Raw genomic sequence first — 18,755 nt, forward strand, 5'->3', positions numbered from 1 at the left:
AAAGCAACAACTCTGAGATCCTTAGTGTTAATTGCCGCTTCGTTGCATGAGACGCGTGTAATGCGATATAAAAAAACACCGTGATAAAAAATAAAATATATGATAATATCACTGCGCTCTCTTTACATGTGACGATGATAATCGTCGTCGCATTAGGTTGCAAATAACAAACTCACATGCGATGCAGCGAATTGCTACTATTACTAGTAAATAATTAATAATTAATTGTGCTAAAGATAAAATTGCTGCTGTCGTGACGCATAGTCGATAGCGAACAATAGCGCAATAGCATGATATAATCGCTAATAAAATAATATTAATATTTGTATAATAATAACAATGATAATCTAAGTAGCTAGTAATAACACTAATAGTGGTATATTAATATACACGATAACAGGAAGAAAACAATTTAGGCGGGACGCGTTGCGTGCACCGCGCCAGAAAAATGCATACGATAAAAAATCGCGATCAATCGCGTCGCTCAGAAATTTCTTCGACATCACGCGCGTGGGCGATACAAGAGAACATGACAATGTCATTTGGAAATTTCATCGAGCATATATGGCTGGGAGCGTCACAATGATTAATAATTAGTTTGTATAGCGGCTTTACGATGTATTCACCTAATTAGTTTGAGATGCACGGTAAAAAAATTAAGTGTCAACGTCCGTGAAGATGAAACTTCTAAGCTGGACACACCCTATCTGCTCAAGAAGGTTGCGAGAAATTTCCACAGACTTCCGTCTACCAGCGACAATAAACTTTCAACAAGCGTACGCGAAACTAATATATAAATAGCGTGTATTAACTATTAAACGTAACAGCCTGGATACAGCAGCAACGCGTTACCACGGCGTAACAACGATGGCAGTGACACTTGTCGCTCGTCTTAAAACTAGAAAAGTGAAAAAAGAAACGTGACTAGGATTTGCTAAGAATTTTCCGAGGCTTTTTTTTCGTATCCTCGCACCGAGTAACACCCACACATATACACACACATACACATACACGGCAAGATGTATTTTGTGTTGGTTTTAAGTACTCGATGACAAACAATATCGAAATATCCCATACGTATGGGAGATTCCTTCTTACTATACACACGCATAATGCTATACGAAATTAAAAAATTCGACTTCAAATTTGTGAACAAAATCTGCTTTTAAAAAATAATGCAGCAGACTCTATATAGAAATGTTACTCTCGGACTTTAATCTTGTTGACAATCCTCTCTCTGTCTCTCTCAATTTTTGCAATGCACACACAATTATCGCACGTTAGATCTATATTTGGCAATAACGATCGCGAAAATAATTTTTCAAAATCCGATAATCCAAAATATGTCTCGAAACAAAAGAAAATATACATATAAACATTTTTCAGACTCTTATGATGATTGATTGTAAAGATATCGCTTGCCTTCAAATATTCAAACGTCCAACTTTCTCACGCAATTTAATACAGGCAACACGGTGTCTTAGCATGATAAATCATAAAACGGAGTTTTTAGATTTTTATATAACACGTGCTTTTTATATTGGAAGAAGAGTTTTGTACGTGGAAAAATTTTTATCATTCCGAACGATACTAGATGCCACGTGACACAATATCGAGTAAAATTATATTCGATTTACCCGAACAAGAGACTAATCTACCAAATGTCAATTACTTATTCGACATAGGCACTGAACTAGGGAGATCCACGTCATGAAAAATAAATATTCTAAGAGCTACCTATGCTATCTATTTAACAGAGGTAGTAATATAGTTGACACTCTCATAGTTGCGACTGTTTTATATTTCATTATGATGAAAAGTGTCACCAAATATTTCGCAATTAGTTATGATATTTATATCACATTAATCTCGATTTTGCATATTTATTTAATTATTTTCATATAAGAGAAATAGAATGAGAAGAGATCTGCGTAAAAATGCCACTGTGCGTAAAAATAGTGCATAGCTTTCGGAATTTCAAGTGTATTTTGTTTTCGTAATATATAATATCGAGAGAGGAACGATATAGTATTATATGTAGTTTACCTGAATTCAGGGAACATCATCATACCGGCGATGGCAGTCTGTGTGATCGAGCGGTTACTTATTAATTTAACTAGTCTTCACTTTACATGAGAGAATTAACTCTTGTCCAGACAAGATTGCAACTTTGCAAGCATCCATTTCGGCAAGCAATTCTGGTTTTGTGGAAACAATATACAGGTTCATAAATTAACGGAAGCACACGCACCACAGTCTTTCGCATGACACACCTTCCGCGAACCTACACGCGTGACATTCTTATTTACGACCTCCCTCCTCTCTCGTCTTAAAAAATGCGCGTAACGGTACATATCGTGATGTACTTGCATCGCTATTTCTTTAACCTTTATCCTGGTAACTGAGATCCGGATATTTTTATTTCTCATTGTAACAGTTATGATTTATACTATAGTAATTAATAATTTTCAACTTTTTGGGAATTATTATGGCCGCTATATACAGAGTTTAGCAAAAGTGTGGAAACCCCTGAATATTTCGAAAAATACGCATTTAAAAAAAAAATGTTTCATACAAAAATTATAGGGTTTTATGTGGCGCATTACACAGCAACATTATTATGACCTCGAATAGCGTTGTCAAGGTTATGTGAAGGTCACCTCCAACTTTTTAAATGGGACACCCTATATGCTTTTGCATATTCTTGTAGCTTATCTCGAGAGCTTTCCAAAACACTATAATTAAGTTAGTTTTCATTAAGTACTTTCCGAGTTATGAGGCTTGAAATCATTTCTTAATTTTACATAAACCATAAAATATCTTGTAAAATATTCATTTTTCGATTATCTTACCTTAATACTTTTATGTACAAAATAATAAGAGGAATCAATTGGTGTAAAGAAAACACATAATTGTTTCGAAAGAAAAAATGTAATTTGCAATTAACAATAACATTTTTTTTTTTTCGAAACAATTATGTGTTTTCTTTATACCAATTGATTCCTCTCATTATTTTGTACATAAAAGTATTAAGGTAAGATAATCGAAAAATGAATATTTTACAAGATATTTTACGGTTTATGTAAAATTAAGAAATGATTTCAAGCCTCATAACTCGGAAAGCACTTAATGAAAACTAACTTAATTATAGTGTTTTGGAAAGCTCTCGAGATAAGCTACAAGAATATGCAAAAGCATATAGGGTGTCCCATTTAAAAAGTTGGAGGTGACCTTCACATAACCTTGACAACGCTATTCGAGGTCATAATAATGTTGCTGTGTAATGCGCCACATAAAACCCTATAACTTTTGTATGAAACATTTTTTTTTTAAATGCGTATTTTTCGAAATATTAAGGGGTTTCCACACTTTTGCTAAACCCTGTATAATATTCGATTGCTGCTTTATTAAAATGAAAAAAATTTTCCGGATAAGAATTAAATCTCTCATTGCGTCTGATTGCCCCTCGACAAATTTTAAAAGAATTATCGCGGCAATCGTCAAGCGATCGTATTATTGTCCAGTTCGGCAAATTCGCGCGTCACCTTGCAGACGTAGTAGAGACGCTCATAGAGATCCGCGGTGCAGCCGAGGTCACGCAGGTCGTTTAGCCAATAGGAGGATGCGCGACGGCCGGTGTCGATATAAGTGATCAGGTAGCCCCTACCCGCGGTCTCTTGCGACACCACCATCTTCGTATGGTCCACGAAGAAGTTTACTTGCAGGAGAGGTACCGTTAGCTCCATCACGATGGCCTTGTCCGTACGCAGCCACCTTCTCATTCGCGGCACGCAAGCATTTTTCGACTGTCTTGGTGGTGCGCGATATTTTTTCAGCTCACCACCTAAATGGCACACATTAGCACGCACGGTTACGTTAATATATTGCTCGTTAAGCCTTAGGCCGCGCCGCTATAATGACCCAAGTAGTTTACGTCACGTTCCCATTGTTGTTTTTACACTTTTGGGAAGTAAAATACTCGAGCCATGATCGGGCTTCGTGGAGAGAGATGAGATGTTTTTTAAAGAAAAAAAATTAAAGTTCCACAATAAAATATAATACACAACGAATTAAAAAAAATTGATAGATCACCTTCTGTCAAGAAATCATCCATATATTCAGTAAAATGACGGAGTAACTCGAGCTTCTTTTGCAACGGCACCGGCACGTCCCTTTCTCTGTGATATCGCGTCATCTCATCGTCGGTCGTCATGTATTCCACTCTTCTGCAATACAATTATAAAAAATTTATTTTAATACGGAATTCACACGATCGTAATCTTATATCAAGGAAAGTTGTATGGTTCGACTTTTTACTATCGTAAAAATAGTCACCTTCTATCGTGAGTGTAACTGATCTTCGTGTTGTCGTTGAAGAGAACGCCGACTGACCTGTCGGAGAGCTGGAAGCCCAGCCCGTACTTGTTTGAATAATCGATCCACTTGGTGACGAAAAGCGGCACGATGTCCTCCACGATCGGCGGATTGCACGCGTTGTTTCGTTTCATCTCTGTTACGCATATCTCTAGAGCGCGATGCATCTGCACACTTTGCGCAACGAGGCCAGTCTTCTTGTGATCCGGACATAATACGCTGCTGAGTCGCTGTCGGAATCGCGGCAGCTTGGGTAATTTTCTGACCAGCCAGCTCGAAACCTTGGACTCTTTCTGCAGGCTCTTCTGCGAACGATTCAGCAGATTCAATTGCGGCTGCTGTTGCGTTTGCTGTTGTGCTTGAATAGGCTGCTGTTGATGTTGATAACGCGGCGACGCCGCGTCGGGATGAACGATACTCTGCTGCCACATCTGAAATTTCGTGTTTCGGAAATACTTGCCAGCCAGACTTGAAGATGATAACTTCCAGGCAAGTCATTCCGGGGTCCCTCACCTGCAACTTGCTAGCTTCCTGCTGATTCCTGGCGACCGTGGATACCGAAGACGGTGACGAGGGCGGCTCGATGATTGATGCTGGTGGCATCTGGTAACAGCAAGTATGCGGCAACGACACCGGCACATATTCTTTCGTGAGATAGGCATGTTCCTTCACTCTTTCCAGACTCGGTCGTAGCTCGGGATTGGATTGCAGTAGCCACCTGATTAAGTCCTGGCCGCTTCTGCTCGCGATACTGTCATCTACTTCGCGATAATGATTGTTGCAGATCCTCGCGTAGGTCTCTTTGAGCGTGGCCGTGTCGAAGGGTGGTTGGCCCACCAGCAGGGCATACAATATGCAGCCCAATGCCCAAACATCCGCCTCGTAGCTGTATGCCTGCTTGTACAACACTTCCGGCGCTATGTAGTTTGGCGTGCCACATATTGTCCTGCAAATACAAACGATCGCCTACATGCTACGATATTTCGTTTGATGCTATGTTTAGACGAGTACATCCGTTAGTCTGTAACAATCGTTAGGGTGTCGGAAAAAGAGGAGAAAAGGGAGAAGACCTCAATGTTCCGTTTGTATATTTTTGTCGACAAAGAATAACTAAGACACCGATATAGTAAAAACGAGAAAAAAGACTGTAAAATATTCTATTCATTTATATCTTTCTTCATTCTTGCACTTGTAAGTTTTTTTATAAATTTTACTTAATATATAAAATATAAATTTATAAATGATATGAAGAAATAAATTTTTAAAAACATATTTAATCGTATCGTAAACCAAAGTGGATCTTACACTCGTCTACGTTGACCATCGGGTCTGGTCGCTAGTCCGAAGTCGCCGATCTTGACGATCATCCGATCCGACAGGAACATGTTGCCCGGCTTCAGATCCCGGTGAACGACTTTCTGAGAGTGGATGTACGCAACGCCGGTCACCATTTGCTTCATGTAGTAACGCGCTTCCGGTTCTGTGACTTTGCCACGGTACTTCAGCACGTGCATCAAGCTCTGATGAAGAAGAAGAAAGGGAATAGATATTTTTATTTATCCTAGAAACTTATGTCGCTTCACGCATTAGTGACGTGCAGAAAGTCTAAATGACGCGATAAATCGCGTAGCTGGAGGATTACAAGCTGATTTTTTATATGTATTTTGGTTTATATATTTTTTTTGCATTTACAATCTATGATGATCTTTGCGGATGCTGCAACGAGTCATAAATGTAGCATTATGAAACCTGTACAGCAAAACTTCCACAAAAGAAATTTTATATTACAGGAAACCCCGTTTAAAATTCACCTATGTAAGATGAGGGCAAACAATCGCAAGAAAGCATTTCCTGGCAGGAAGACGCTGTATCCTGAAGCGGAATGCACGTGTATCATCACTTCAAAGGAATCGGCTCGCATTTTTTTTTTTCTTTTGCAAGATATAATTCTGTTTCATTTTAAAGGAATCTTATCTTTATCCGTTGCAGGTATTGCGACTCCATAAAAAACTTAAAAAAATACTTTAAAAAATTGTATTTTTTCGTCTCTCGTTTTTAGTAAATTGTCGAAAAAAGTCACGTTGCGGAAAAAATTTATTCCCGGGGAAAAATTTCGTTAAATATCCGCCAAAGTTATTTATTCACGCTGTCATGTTCAGCGAAACGAAATGATTTTCCGAGATTATTTACGCGAACCCATTACCCATTAAACGGTTTTACGTGATACAAGACGTGGATCTTTTAATATTCTTTTACTATCAAAGTCATGGGTCTCTTTAGCTTTCAGCGTTTTTCTTATCGCACATTATTTCACCTTTTTCGCTACAGGCACACTTTACATTTATGTCTCTAAAGAATTTTTGACAAGATAGAGATTTTTTTCGTGACTTGAACCGTCAATCAAGTAAGAAATGGACGGAAATGGGAGTCGCGAAAACGATCGAGCAGGAGAGCGAGGATAATCAGGCGATTAGTCGATGCTTCGTCGCATCCTAACGGTACAAACAGGTCGGCAGATCAGCCATGAAGAGTGCAAGTGCCGCTCTCTTTCCGGCGCGCCAGGGTGAAAATACGCGGCCGTTACTGATCGCGGTCGTTTGCAGTCGGGCACCTATAATTGTTTCTCGGTTACGGCGTGCACAATGATTCCGACACAACGATTCAAGTCGTTGCAGGTGTTGCATGCCGTGGTAGAGATAGGTTGGACTTTAAAAGCGAGACTTGCGGAGAAATGACGGACAAGGCTGTTAAAAATCATACAACTACATATTAGACGCGACAAAAATAAACTAACAAGATGACGTTACTTATTATCGCTCCGAGAATCGACGGTTTAAATAATTTATAAAATATGTATGATGGCATTGGCACCAAGATATTATCATAAAAGTAGAAGAGTGGAGTTGCGAAATTTCTTCTTATAAATACGCGGTAAGAAATAATAAACGTTAGCAAGGTAACAGATGCATTTTGTATATATACGATACCTTTCGTGGACAGGCTTCTAGAAGCATGTACACGTTAAGATTGTCCTCGAAGTAGTGATGCATCTGGACGACGTTGACGTGATTCAGCTCTTTGTGGATCATGATCTCACGCGCGATCTACGAACAAAGTAAATATGTTATTCAGCGAAATGCTAAAAATATAGAAATAGATGCGCACTTTTTTAATAAATACCTTTTGCATGTGGATCTTTTGCATCCGATTCTTCGGAATAATCTTGCACGCGTATTGATTTCCGTTACTGACGTCAGTCATTAGGTAGACTCTCGCAAAGCCACCCTGAAAAGCGAGAAATGAACCGTTGCTAATGGACAGAAATTTGGCAGAAATAGCTAAAGATAGTTGCGATAAAGGTTCCCGTGAAAATCTCGTTGTAAGCGAAATAACGTGATCCATCTTCGAAGGACGATAAAAGGCACGAGTCCCCTCCTTCCGAGTCCTAGAAATCCCAAACTAGATCTTAAGAATTTCTCCTCGATCATCCGTCAATGACTAAGTGAAAGGTTTTCTCCGCGACCGCATTCGATCTTCAAGTAATCTAAAATTATCGTTTATCGTCTCACCGCAGTCCAAGGAAGAAAGGAGAAGAAAGTGAAATAAATTTCTTTTTATGGGATCCCTCTTTGTGCGACTTTTAACTTTTATAAAGATATAAATAACGAATATATTGTAATACGGTATAAAAGTACAATCGCGAAATAATATGAAAAAAACATATATAATTATGAAGAAAAAAAACGTATATAATCTATTATAAATAAGATTTTTAATCTTGTAGCGATTTAAATAAGAAATTAACTTTCTCTCTTTCGCCGACAAATTAGAAAATCAGCATCATTTTCCGAAGAGGTTCCTTCGCTAAACGAATGACAACAAGTACCTCGCGATCGCAATCGTTTTCGCGCGATGAAAAAGGCATGTTTGATGGGCCACCAGCCAAAACTCGCCTAAAAATATTTCGATGTCATTACGAAAACGCGAAACCTATCGCGACATTAATATGTCATGCAGTTATAAATATATACATACAAGCATATAAGCTTTAAATGCCGAGCTATTCCGCTCGACAAGTCCCAACCAGCTATCGCGAGCGTTATCCCTCGTTTCTTCGTCCTCGCCGGGTGTGCAACGAGAGAGAGACCATACCGTACGCAACCCAACCGGAATACGGTTATATGGCGAAGCGTTTCGTTTATTTTTAAATACCGCTGGCGATGACTAAAAATACATTCCTGCGCGCGTGCACGCGCTTTGTGTGCACGCGTGCGGTTAAATGGACTGTTGACAAAAATCTCATCGAGCCTTGTTCCCGGTTCGCGTTCGCTCTCCTCATCCGGGCCGGATTGCTCGCGATACGCGTGCATTTTCATCGAAATCAACGCGGGATGAAGAACCCCCCCCCCCTCCTCGTCAGCATTCTTTTCGCTACGTAATCGAGAGTCTTTCCCTTTTCTTTCTTTTACAATGCTCTCGCAAACGAACACGTCGAGCTGTCGAGATCCCTCCGTTCGGTCAGAGAGGTACGCGAACGGCCGACTTGAGTAATCGCCTTCTTTAGCTTTCCGTTAAATATTCATGGCGCGCTCGCGAATCATGAATTACAAATAATTAATCAAGAGCTGCGGGCTCGGGAGATAATGATTAATATGCGAACGTCATTTTCCCGATACGCCGCGTCGAGGGAGCTGACGTTCGCTTCGCGTGAGCGGAGAAGGACGGCGATCCGTTAACTCGGCTTGATTTCCCCGCCGGTCGACTCGTCAAGAGCCGCGTCCGTTTAGTCCGAGTCTCATTGGCCGTCTCGGGGTCGCCGAAACGGGCCCTCGGGCCGCTCCTCGACGCCGCTGTTTCCGAGCGCGCGGCAGAGAAAACGAGCGAGCCCAGCCGAGCCGAGCCGACCGGTTTTCGCACGGCATGCACGCAGTGCGTCATCGATTCGATTCCAGAGAAATAATCCCATTCACGCGCCATTCACTTCTTGCAATCGGACATAATAATGGCGTGCGCAATTTTCAACGAGACTCGGTGCCGTCTGTCGCGGAATTTCCCGTCGAGGATTCCGAGAGGACGACCGCTCGTCCTCGTGCACCGACTCTCGCTTCGTTCGCGCGCGATTTCATTTCTCTCGTGCGAGGAACGTTTATGGAAGAATGGAGCGAGCTTTCTTTGCTAATTAAGCGAGAAGGGGAATAAATTTCAAGCCAACGAGAGCGTTTACGGTATAACAGACACTAGGCGCGCGTGTTCATTTGCGTATCTAAATTTGGGAAACGCGCGCTCCCATCCTTTTCCCGCTACTCTTAACGAGGCCCTGACCTTTTATTAATCTTTCCGGCTTATCAACCGCAGCAGCGGCAGTCTTGTTCGCCGTCGATCGATTCGTTTCACTCTCCGTGCTGGGAATATACTCGGCACGTTACAGTCGTGCCCAGTAACACGATTGTTATCGTCGCAAAGAGATTACTAGACCGTGAAAGTCCGGGATGCGTCGTTTTCCCGCGATAACGATAAAACTGGAAAAGAAATTTTATGTTTTTCAATTAAGAGAGACAGAGAGAGCACGCAGGAACTTGTGCCCCGCGAATCTCTTCTCCGACGATGTCCTCTTATTATGACGCGCGACTATAATAGTTCCCTTAATGAGATAAAATGTAACTTTAATAAAAGTTACGTCAGACGCGTTCTTATTTTACAAGATAAAGTAGAAGTTAATTCGAGAAAATTAAGCTTGTTTTGCGAAACTAGGTTTCTAAAACGGCTTGCTTTAACTTGTTGTAGTAATGAGATAATCAGGGGCAAAGAAAAATGCACTCGCGTACGAAATGCTAAGAGCGTCTATCGATCAAACAAAATTCAATTCTGAGTGAGTCGATTCAACTCGGTCGCTCGTAATGACACCTGAGGAATTAAATCGTTTCCAAAGCCTACAAGCGAAATAATCAAAATTAAAAGGAGATAGTTTGTTTAATTGTTATTTGGGCAATAAAATAAAATGTACATCTTCTTATCTGTACAGTAGTAGATAATTCTGGTTATCGGTAAGCTTGGGAAACGCGAGTTGGATATGAAAAGCGTTTCATCGTTTTTATCGCAGGAAATACTCTCCCGTGGAAAAGCGGGAGAAAAACCGGGGTAGAGAAATACCGTTCTGCTCGACCTGCGAAACCCCGATGTTTTGTGCGAGAATACTTGTTGTGTTGGACGTAGGTAGGTAGAAAAAGTTTTCAAGGCACACGTGCGAACGATGGGGATTTGTGTATTCTATAAATCCTCTCGTTAAATTGAGAATCCCGAGGAAACTTGCCAAGGTTACTCGTATCGATCGTAATAAATTTCAAAAGTTAAAGGTCGGGAGGGTGAAGTAGATCTGGCTGATTCGTAGAGTTTCATCATCTTTCTCACTATTTCCAATGCTTTCATAGATTCGAGCAATTAAATAAAGGTCCGTATCGTGCAAAATAAGATCGCAAAAATGGCAAAATAAATCGTGTCGATAACGTCGTAATACGCTGATCATGTGTTTCTCGACGATTGTGATATCTGACGGTTGTACAAAAAATTTAGCGATAGCTTATAAATCGCTCCGGAATAAAATTGATTTAGTTCTTTCAGATATCTACGCGAAAAAAATTCGAACGCATGCAGTTTAACAAGACTGTGTATCTTTGAGATATTCTGTACATATCTCCTGTCAAATAGTGCGCAGTAAGATATCACGATTTATTTAACGATCGATCAGATATTGACATCAATCGCGCGTTTCATATTGCGATTTGGGGTCAGACGGTTTTTTTGGGGAGTAAATATTAACAAATGATATGCTCCATTTAAGAGATGAACCTTATCGATTTCATTTTCTCCGACAAAAGTTGCGATGAAAGCAACGTTGAAATTTGAGAGAAACTAGCAATTTCATCTGCGAGTGGCCGAAATGAGCAACAACATTGCGTCAACAGTGACCTTACATCTCTTGCATCTCTACGAGTGTAATTAGCTTTACTCGTTATAATACATTGCGCAATTAAGTGTAACAGATGCAGCGTGATATAAATAAAAAGTGGCGACCACGCAAGATTGATTTTCGATAGGCATTTTTATAAACGGAGGACAGCTCATATGACAATGCGTATGCATATCCTTCATTCTTTTACCATCCCCTTTTTATATGCATAAAAATCGTATTGCGCAAAAAATTGTATTACGACTATTTATTGCTTGTAGTGAGAGCAAAAGAATTTAATACGATTAATTTATTTTTAATGAAAATTGCTTTAAATCCAGATTTTATTCACGTCGATGACAAAATCGCGCGTTATACGCTACCTTGCACCGGCGAACGATCTCGCGAAGGTCTGAAAAAGGGAGACGCGATCCGGAAAGACCAGGATGGAGAGAGACCCATCCGTTGAGCTCATCCTCACGGTGGTGCACCAGACACGCAACACCGCGAGCCAATCAGTGAAAGCCGGGCGAGATGTCATTGACTCGCGAAGGGCGCGCGCTGCGTGCCTATTAGGGACACGCGTGTGATATGCGTGCTTTAGAAAACTAAACGCGTAGACAAGCGGTGGAATTATAATGCGTATTCCATGTTCTGTCACGATCGTCGTCATTTCGCGGGCTCTTGCGGATGCATTCTTCAAGGTTCGAGGATTTCGCGAAGAGCGAGTGAAAAAATTGTCGGTCGTTCTTTTTCTCACGATCCGACGACGAATAAAGCGGCTTGTCGCCGCAAAAAACTAAACCATGCGTCTGTCAAGGTTGTCGTTGGACTAGAGAGACTTTTGGCCGTAAAGAGAGAGTCAAAGATTCCTTTCATTTTATAAAAAATATCAAAGGATCGGAAGAAGAATCTGATTTCCTTTGCTTCGGGGACTTGATAAGTATCGCTGTCGAGGAAATATTTTAGCACGTATAATATAATGTGTCCGTCGCTATCGGCGCGTTTAAGATCGAAAACTGGACGCGTAAGTTTTTCGTCGCTCGGGGGGGTTAACATTGTTTGCGAAGAATGAAACGAGAGACAAATCGCGAATGAACCTGCGCGATGAAGAGGGCGAAGAGATATTCGTAGCACGAGTAGAACGGTGTAGATAAGTTGCCGCACATAAGCAGCTCTTTCTCTGCAAAGTGCACGAGCAAGAGAGAGGCCGGTAACCGGTCGTGAATAATCCAGATAACAATACTGTACAATAAAGAGCATTCGCACCTTCATTCGAAAGAAATTGCATACAATAATGGCATATGCGGCGTATCTATTCGGCCAACGCCTCCCAGTTGCTCGACATTGACAGATGGTGCCATCGCGATTATACTTCTATTTCTAATTTATTCTACTTATATAAATAATATCGTATCAGATTCTTCATTAATTGTAAAAATATAAAATAATGTAATACATTAATTGTAATAATGATAAAATAAAAAATGTATATTGATAATGTATAAGGGATTATTATATATCGTTCGCGAAGCTCTCTTCGGAGCTACCCGCATGCTTGTTGCGACGCGGCGACCGCACGGATCAACAACTACATAGCTGGGCCCTAAAGTGCAAATGTAGAAACCGACAACCGGTTGCGAATAATAAATTGAGATAGCGTCGAAGCGGGAGCTTCGGAATACGGAAATATCAGAGGTGAGTTTTGATAAAGCATCAGGCGCGCACAGCATAACGGGGAAAGCCCGATTTCTAACATAAGATACGGCGCGCGGGGTAACGCCCGTGCGACCGGGTGCGAATAATCGGGATGACGAAACGACGACCGGTTTTCTCGAGAGCAGGAGGATACAAACGCAAGTCTGAGACTGCATCCTCGGAAATTATCTCCGCCGGCGGCGATGGAGCGCGCGAGCCGCAGCATCTCGCCAAGATCGGGCGGACGTGAAATATTTCCACATCAACGATAACAATACTTGTACTTTCGAAGCTACAATTTACATTGTCGAATGACATTTACGAAAGTGATCTCGCGGACACGCCAGATATCTCGAATCGCCGAACGATGACCGGTCCATTTGAGTTATGATTTTACGATCACATCCCGATGACATTCTTTGAAATGACATTCTGACGTTGCAATGAAACGAGGTTTGGATCGGTCGCATTATTTCCTGTACTAGCTGATGAATGGTAAGCATTTGATTTACAGTGCGAGATTGCATCTTCCGAAATGATCCTTCGACAGTGAAGAACGCACCGTCGACGTCACGACTGAAAGAACATCTCTGTTTGCGTCGAGTTGAAAAGTTCTTCTTGACGGATCAGCGCAAGTCGATCAGCTCGAGAAAGATATTTCCTGTATGAATGACCGGATCGATCGCGGGTCGATTCGCATCGGTGCGCTCGCTGATAATCTTAGTATTTTCCGCGATCGCGTAAAATCAAGCATCGCGAGACTCGAGAAATCGTGAGATTAATCGAGGTTGGGAAAAAATCGATCCAATAAAGAAGGATAAAATCCGGAGCAACGAGATCGACGTAACGAGACTGCCTCTGGGAGTGCCTCGAGTACGTTGGCTGAACCAAGTTTATTCGGTTTAATGATAATGAGATACTTTGACTTCCTGCTTTGCGACAAACATATATATACACATAGTGTTTATATGAAACACACAATAATCTTTTTAATCAAAAAGTCATTTCGTCAGAAAAATAATCAAAAATTTATTCGTCCCGCTTTTGTTTCCCTCGTTCTTAAAAACCTTTCTATTGTGAGATACACGCTAAAATTGGTAAGCATAAAGACGATTCGAAGCGCTTGTTTCACGGAAATCATCTTCTAGAAATAGGAAATGAATCTCCCGTAAGCACGAGTAATACGCTTGTAGTAATAAAACACACTCGTTGATGTTTATTATACAGGGTGTCCCGAAACTAACGCTTGATATTTTAAAGGCAGATTCTCTGGCCAATTTAAAAACGATTTTTCCTCAGCGAAAATGTCGCGGCACTAATAGTTTTCGAGTTATAAACGATTGAAAATAAAGGGTTTTTCGCAAACTAAGGCTTATGGGAATAAAATATTAATAAAGTCACATTCTTTAGTTAATTTTAGGTAGAGTTCACTTTAATAGAATTTTAATTTAAGGCTTAGTTAGAAAGATACATGATGACAAAAATTGGGAATATGCAAAAAATAATGATCTCCCTCGACATTTTCGCTGAGGAAAAATCGTTTTTAAATTGGCCAGAGAATCTGCCTTTAAAATATCAAGCGTTAGTTTCGGGACACCCTGTATAGTCGAGTTGTAAGGTAAAATAAATAACCGTCTTACGAATAAGAAATAAATTTAGCCAGCGGATAATAAATTTCGATTGCTGATAGAGTTGAAAGATTACGCTCATGTGAATTTTAGATTTCTTTGCACCTCGCGTTTACCATCATCGAGTTTCCATGATCGAAAGAAATTACATTTTCCTCGAGATTTATCGAAATTGTATCGATAATTGATCAATCAACACAATACAGTTAATAATAAATCTGAATATAAATCAGAAATATTAAAACTGATATATTCTAAAAAAATGCATAATAGTTATTGCGCTCTATTGTTGGGCCACAAAGCGTTTGATTAATTGAAGATGCATTAAAATAAACATATCCCGTATCTACCTAGTAATTTATAAAGGCTATAATTATCCGTGACAATCACCAACAATTACTAATGTCCGCATTAACTAGAGTGCAATTAGAATTATTAGCGAGTTTCAGATTAATCTTACATTGTTGCCGGCGATATAAAACTGACGTCTCGCAAATCAGTCAGTACTGTGCATACTTCCAGATCCAGGAGACGCGCTTAATCATCATCATCATCATCATCATCTCATTAATTATTCTCGCAAACTAAAATAAAGGGGCTCTCCACGATTAGAAAACTCGACCTTGAGGAAGTCGTTGATCTTAGCGTACCCTCAATGTATTATGCATGATGCAGAGTCATCGACTCGGCTGGGCGCATCTCTGCTTCGGGAGAGATGGAATTTGTTGTCGTCGATATATAAAGCCGACGAGTTTAAATGCCTCATTCTTCATGCCATCCACGTATATGAACTGTGCTACGTGCGTTATATATACGAGTTCAAGAAAAAAACCTGTTACATTCTGTATCAGAGTCTCACGGTTGCGTCACAACGCATCACAGAGAGAGAAATTGTCGCTTTAGAAAAAGAAAACCACTTACAATCCGAAATACCCAGCGTGAAAAGTGTACGCGCGTTCTTGTCGGAAGTCTGGACGGGCATGTTTTATCTCGGCAAACACGAGACGCATCCGTAAAAGAGAGAACGGGATTATCTCGACGGAAGTATATACCTAATCTAGGCGTTTCAGATAAAACGAGCACGACCCCAGAATCGCGTCTCTCTCTGCTGGATTATCTTCGTCTTTCGCCGAAGTCGCCGGAACTCGTCAGAATTCCCGGTACGCGAAATGAAGCGTCGTGTGACTCACCGTCTGATGCATGGAAGCGGAAACCTGCGCACCCATGTCTCCTTAATGGAAAAAAAATCTAAATCAACGTTCGTGGTTAAATTCTTGTCGCAATTTTCCTTATTCCATGGCTAATTCGATGGCCAGGTATCGCGACTCATCTCACATTACTCGGCATGCAGCTTATTATTTCAGGAAGTACGCGCGCACCGGGCCCAAGCTGACTGTGCGAAAATTAAGTCGCTGGTGTAAATTCCTGTACGCGCGATTAGGCGGCTTTAATCGCATGCGAAAAATTGCATAACGATGATTTACATCGTCATTATATCGTCAGGATGCGCGTTTTGTCTACGATAAAAAGGAATAATAAAATATCGATAATAAGCGACAAATCATCGAGAGAAAACAATAAATTATAACATAAAATTACACAAAGTTAAATTATAAATATAAATTATAAATATAAATTATAAATATAAATTATAAATATTATCCCATATATACAATTGCTTCGCCAATCGATTTCACACGTCGATCGGCTTCTCTTTTCTTCGACTTTACGCACTTGTCTTTTCAACGTGGGCGGCAATCAGCTGGCGAAACAATAAGGAATATCCGGCGCGGTCAATCGGGCTTACCGATTTATTATCAAGTGACAGGCTTTGAAGAATGTCGTAAACGAGACGTGTGTCGATAACGTGGACCAATACGCGGAATGATATCAAACGCACAAGGTCAACAGCTTTAGCGAGTTGTAACCCTTGGTTTCCCACGTTGTTGTGGGATGCCATTCCACGCCGCGAAAAACGGGACCTCGACAAAGCGATCGATTTGCAACGCGAGTCAACAACACAGGTGCATTTACGTATTTTGCTGGATCGAGAATGGTATAAATTTATAAATATGTATCTACTTTTAAAATGTCTGTGTATTCGCTTACTGTAAGCAGTAAATAATTTAATCTAAATAAATTTGCACATGTACCTTTCCTAGAAACTGCCCCTTGTAATAAGCGTTTCCCTGCACGGGATCGACTACGTAATCGCTCTCCTGTTGCTCGGTGGGATTGTTCCAAGAGGAAGACGTGGAAGGTCCCGGCTTCGCGACGCTGGTCGTCCTTATCAGCGAGACGGCCGTGTTGCCGAAGCGGCTGCCGTTAGTCGTCGGCGTGACGTTGCTGCCTGTAGTAGTGGCCACGTTGCTGGCCGAGGAAACGTCCTGAGTCTGATTGTCGGTCCTTGAGGTCGACGGTTGCGCCGACGAGGTCGCGTAGACGAGCGTCGACGTCGGCGTCGCGGTTTGCACCTCCTCATCGTTCCGGAAGACTGCCGTGCTGCCCATGTCCGATGGGACGGCAGGGTAGACGGCCTGCCTCGAGGATAGCTCGATCTCCGAAGGTAGGGACGAGCCGCCATGCCTCCGGCTTCTTCGACGAACCAGGCTCTGCAAAGAGGCGGAGCCCTTGGAGAAGCCCTGACGCGATCGGGCATCCGGCACGGACCTGGTGCTGCCGGTACCGGCCGAGTCGATCCTCCGCTTCGAGCATTCCGGCTCCGAGACGGTGCGGATAGTCTCGTCAAACTCCTCGCGGCATCTCGCGACATAACACGTCGTCGCCTCGATGGGACGCAGCTCGGCGCCGCACATTGGCTCCGACAGCAGACCGCGACTGTTCATCGCCACATCGCGCGGCGTAGCGTCCTGCACGTCCATCACACTCGGCGGTAGCATCTCGACGAAATCTCACAGAGTTACCGTGTCTATTGTATTTCGCTCCGTACAATTCGTGCGAATTGCCTCGAACTCGTCATCGATTCGATCACAATCTGAAAATTTGGCGAAAATAATTTATATCTCGATATGTTGCACTTTTGGAATTGTCATATCTGACTTGACGGAACGTCGATTGCGGACAATTTTAAGCTTCCTTGGCTACAGTCGTGAGATCTCGCATACGAGGATGTATTTAGTATTGTCATTCTAGATCGATAAGACATAAACGACTATAGAGTGGCTCCGAGTTTCTTCAGACGTCATCGTCGTCTCGACGCCGACGCGCCGAGCTGACACACGTGTCCAGCATCATATCCGCCTCAGATTCAATTGCAGCAAGATGATTAAGAAACTTGTGCTCGCTCTGTCCTTGTTTTTACACGCGTTCGCGTCTCGCGCACCGAGTGACGATCGGGACGATATTGATGATTCCTGCGCGGGATATAAGACCTTCGAGGAAAGAGAATATTGACGTCATCGTAACCAGCATCCGCGCGACAGCGGATACACGTAATATCGTGAGACAACAATGACACGCAATCCTGTCAAACGATTCGTGAAACTTATTTCTCGCTCTTGTCAATTCCGATCGACCCTCTGTCACTTCTCCAGGATCAATGTTACTATTAAAATTGACACATTACTAAAATTTACTTTTGGAGCAAGATAGGGCGTCCTATTCTCCCGGCGACTGCACGTGTATCTCACTGGGAATATACCGCTCGATAGCTCGCATCCACCCTTTCGGATGCTACGCTAATCGTGTGCTATCGAGCCGATGTTGCACTAGGAAACGTGTTTTTTCGCGAAGCTAACTGCTTCACAAGAGATGATCTTGTATGATTACGAGAGATCCTTTGTGAGTTTTTCTGTTCTTCCGGGAGCTGTTCAGCAACGTGACGATGAACCCTTTTGCGTAGACGCGGATAACTTTTTCGGGATGCAAGTTTCTCTGATTTGGTGTGTGAGCTCCTCGACGACACGAGCTTCTTCACGACGCTTGCGAAAGCTCGACCCGTGGCTGGTGTACGAGTCCGCTCGCCACTGTTCGCCGCCGCGCCGACCCAACGACCGACACACTCTGTCTCCGCTTCTTTTGCCCCCACCATGCGCGATGCCAGGGACGTACGATTGTATTGAGGAAAAGCTCGTGGAATTTAAGATATC

At 41.9% G+C, this 18,755-nt stretch overlaps 1 protein-coding gene across 1 annotated transcript; it reads right to left on the reverse strand.

Moving 5' to 3' along the window:
- Positions 1 to 3,116: 3,116 nt before the first annotated feature.
- LOC145967923 (serine/threonine-protein kinase PLK1) lies at positions 3,117 to 18,644 on the reverse strand. The gene is made up of 8 exons (XM_083093017.1): positions 16,800 to 18,644; positions 7,555 to 7,659; positions 7,362 to 7,478; positions 5,680 to 5,894; positions 4,888 to 5,320; positions 4,336 to 4,805; positions 4,093 to 4,226; positions 3,117 to 3,844 (listed from the first exon to the last, which is right to left on the reverse strand). Exons 1-8 carry the CDS (start codon positions 17,544 to 17,546, stop codon positions 3,501 to 3,503), a joined length of 2,565 nt encoding a protein of 854 aa, XP_082949143.1. The 5' UTR covers positions 17,547 to 18,644; the 3' UTR covers positions 3,117 to 3,500.
- Between the last annotated feature and the right edge of the window lie 111 nt (positions 18,645 to 18,755).

This window comes from Camponotus vicinus, unplaced genomic scaffold, assembly GCF_025532165.1.
Source record: "Camponotus vicinus isolate PSW18456_S1 unplaced genomic scaffold, iyCamVici1.0 SCAF_3, whole genome shotgun sequence".
NCBI classification, from domain to species: Eukaryota; Metazoa; Arthropoda; class Insecta; order Hymenoptera; family Formicidae; genus Camponotus; species Camponotus vicinus.